Source organism: Pteropus vampyrus, unplaced genomic scaffold, assembly GCF_000151845.1.
Source record: "Pteropus vampyrus isolate Shadow unplaced genomic scaffold, Pvam_2.0 Scaffold202, whole genome shotgun sequence".
In the NCBI taxonomy this organism is placed as follows: Eukaryota; Metazoa; Chordata; class Mammalia; order Chiroptera; family Pteropodidae; genus Pteropus; species Pteropus vampyrus.
This window is the reverse complement of record NW_011888983.1, coordinates 2,886,755-2,888,982: the sequence shown is the minus strand read 5'-3', so window position 1 is coordinate 2,888,982 and position 2,228 is coordinate 2,886,755. Positions and strand designations below refer to the sequence as shown.

General features: G+C 55.7%; 1 protein-coding gene across 1 annotated transcript in view; it reads right to left on the bottom strand.

Moving 5' to 3' along the window:
• LOC105300142 (cadherin-23-like) overlaps window positions 1-2,228 on the bottom strand; it is a 93,540-nt gene that overhangs the window by 45,886 nt on the left and 45,426 nt on the right. Inside the window, exon 8 of the mRNA XM_023537857.1 lies at window positions 34-150. Coding sequence (XP_023393625.1) covers window positions 34-150 — 117 coding nt within the window. The remainder of the gene's footprint in view (window positions 1-33; window positions 151-2,228) is intronic.

Here is a 2,228-nt window from a genome sequence, read left to right as displayed (position 1 = left end):
GAGGTGCAGAAGACAAGGGCTGTCGGGGCTCACCTGAGCGGGCGTTGATCCGAAACTGGGAGGAGCCTTCCAAGGAGTAGATGATGGACTCCTGGCCGTATTCTCGGGAGCGGTCCAGGTCTGTGGCATTCAGGAACAGCACTGTGGCTCCTTCAGGGAGATAAGGGGGGTGGAGGGAGTGCTGCTCACCCTGGGCTCCCAGCCACTGGCCCTGGAAGCAGGACTGGCACAGGCCAGAGGATGGGGGGATAGTTCCCCCTATGCCAGATGAGGGGTCTCCTGGTGACCAGCCCTCAGGAGACAGGGCACCTGGCATAGGGGGAACTCGGGGAAGGGAGTGTGCTTAAACACCTGCTCCGGTGGCCCAGATCCCTGGGTTGTGTGGGCACAAGTCTCCATGGGAGGGAGGGCCTGGAGCTTGGGATGGATGGGGCCTTCCTCCCCCTCCCCGTCCTGGCCCAACCTTAGAGAGCACTTCACTGCCTCCCCTGACCCTGCCCTGGCTCGCCACTGTATTAAATACAAGCAGACTACCAGCTTAGACTCTGAGTCAGGAAGAAATGAAGCTCCATATTAAATTAGTCAACATTTATTATATTTAATTTCAGTCTTGTTTTATCTTGTTCACAGAATTTAGAAGGGTTTTTATTTTCTCTTTAATGTCCAGTTAAGGCCCTCACCTTCATTTTCATCTCTGTGGAATCTTGGGCCAGGGGTTTGGCCTTTCAAGCTGCCCTGGCTGGGCCCTGAGAGCAGCTTGTCCTGTAGCTGTGCCAGCCAGGGCTTTCTGCACCCTCCCGCCACCCAACTGCCAGCTCTGGCAAGTGGTGTGTGTGTGATTCACTGTGTGCACCTCTAGAGTCACTACGCCCAGGTGATAATCTGGTGGGATCTCTGGCAGGTGCCTTAACTTGTCTGAGCCTCAGCTTCTCCCTCTACATGATGGGTCTAGCTATACAGCCCATGTGTGGGGCTGTTACTGAACTGCGGACTGTGGTTACTACTGTGCTGATGAATCGATAGTCGTTGGGAACACAAGGGGGCTATGGACAGGCAGGTCATTCTGGCCCCTTCCAGGTAGCTGCGGGGGCCTCTGATCTGACTCGGTCCTGCCCTAAGCAAGACTGATACATGGGCCCTGACACAATCCTTTATCTAAGCACGCTCAACTTGGAAGAGGATTAAGTGCCAAAATGAAGGCCTCTCCGTGGCAGAGTCTCCGGGGATGGTGGAATTGCAGGGGCCACTTCGGCAGTGACATTTTACAGGGAATGCCTGAGACTGATATAGGGAAGGGTGGGCTGGGCACAGCCTGGTCCCACCCAGCAAGTCATCAGATACTAGGGAGGTACCAGAGGAAGACTCTGTGGTACTAGGGAAGGTCACCCCTGACTCCAGCTGTCCCTGGTTCCTCTAGTTGTTCCTTGACTTCAGCTGTCCCCGACTCCTCCAACTGTTGCAGCAATTCCTGACATTTTCCCCACAAACTGTCCCCTTGGAGTGTAAGGATGAAACTGCCAGCCTGTCCTGAGGACGGAACAGGTCCCCTGGATCCTGAGTGTGGACGTTATGGCCCTGGGTCTGCAGACCGAGCCTTGGCACCTGAGATGTGGCCCAGGGACGAGCCTCCCATTCTTGTCCTCCCATGGGAACACACGCCATCCTCCAAGGCCAGACCTTCAGCCATTATGGCCCCTGGGACCTGCCTCGCAGCACCGTAATCTCAGAACTCTCTGCCTACTCCCATTTAACCAAGGTTGTTGAATTAATCACCAGTCATTTTTCTCTTCCCTGCTAGACTGTAGCTGCAGGAGAGCAGGGACCAAGTGCCTAGCAGAGAGTCTGCACATAGCAGGTGCTCTAGGTAACTGCTGCCTGGCAGATACCTGGACATCTCCAAAGGTTCCCCTCTGTTGTCATGGAAACAGACAGGGAGGACCATGGACCTCCCCAATTTGTGTACTAGGTGAGGTCTATCTATTGTCGGTGCCTTGCCTGCTGGTTTCCTGCCTTCGCGCCCTCCCCTGCCTGGGCCCGTACCTGCCATGATATTCTCCACCACGGAGACGAAGTAGGCAGGCTTGCTGAAGGTGGGAGGATTGTCGTTCTCATCCTGGAAGAAAAACAGACAGGTTTCAGGAGCTAGGGAGGCAGTGGGGGCTGGTCGGCTGTCCCGGGCTGGTACCAAGGGGAGGCTGGGCACAGCTGGCACTGACGTGCTCTGGCTG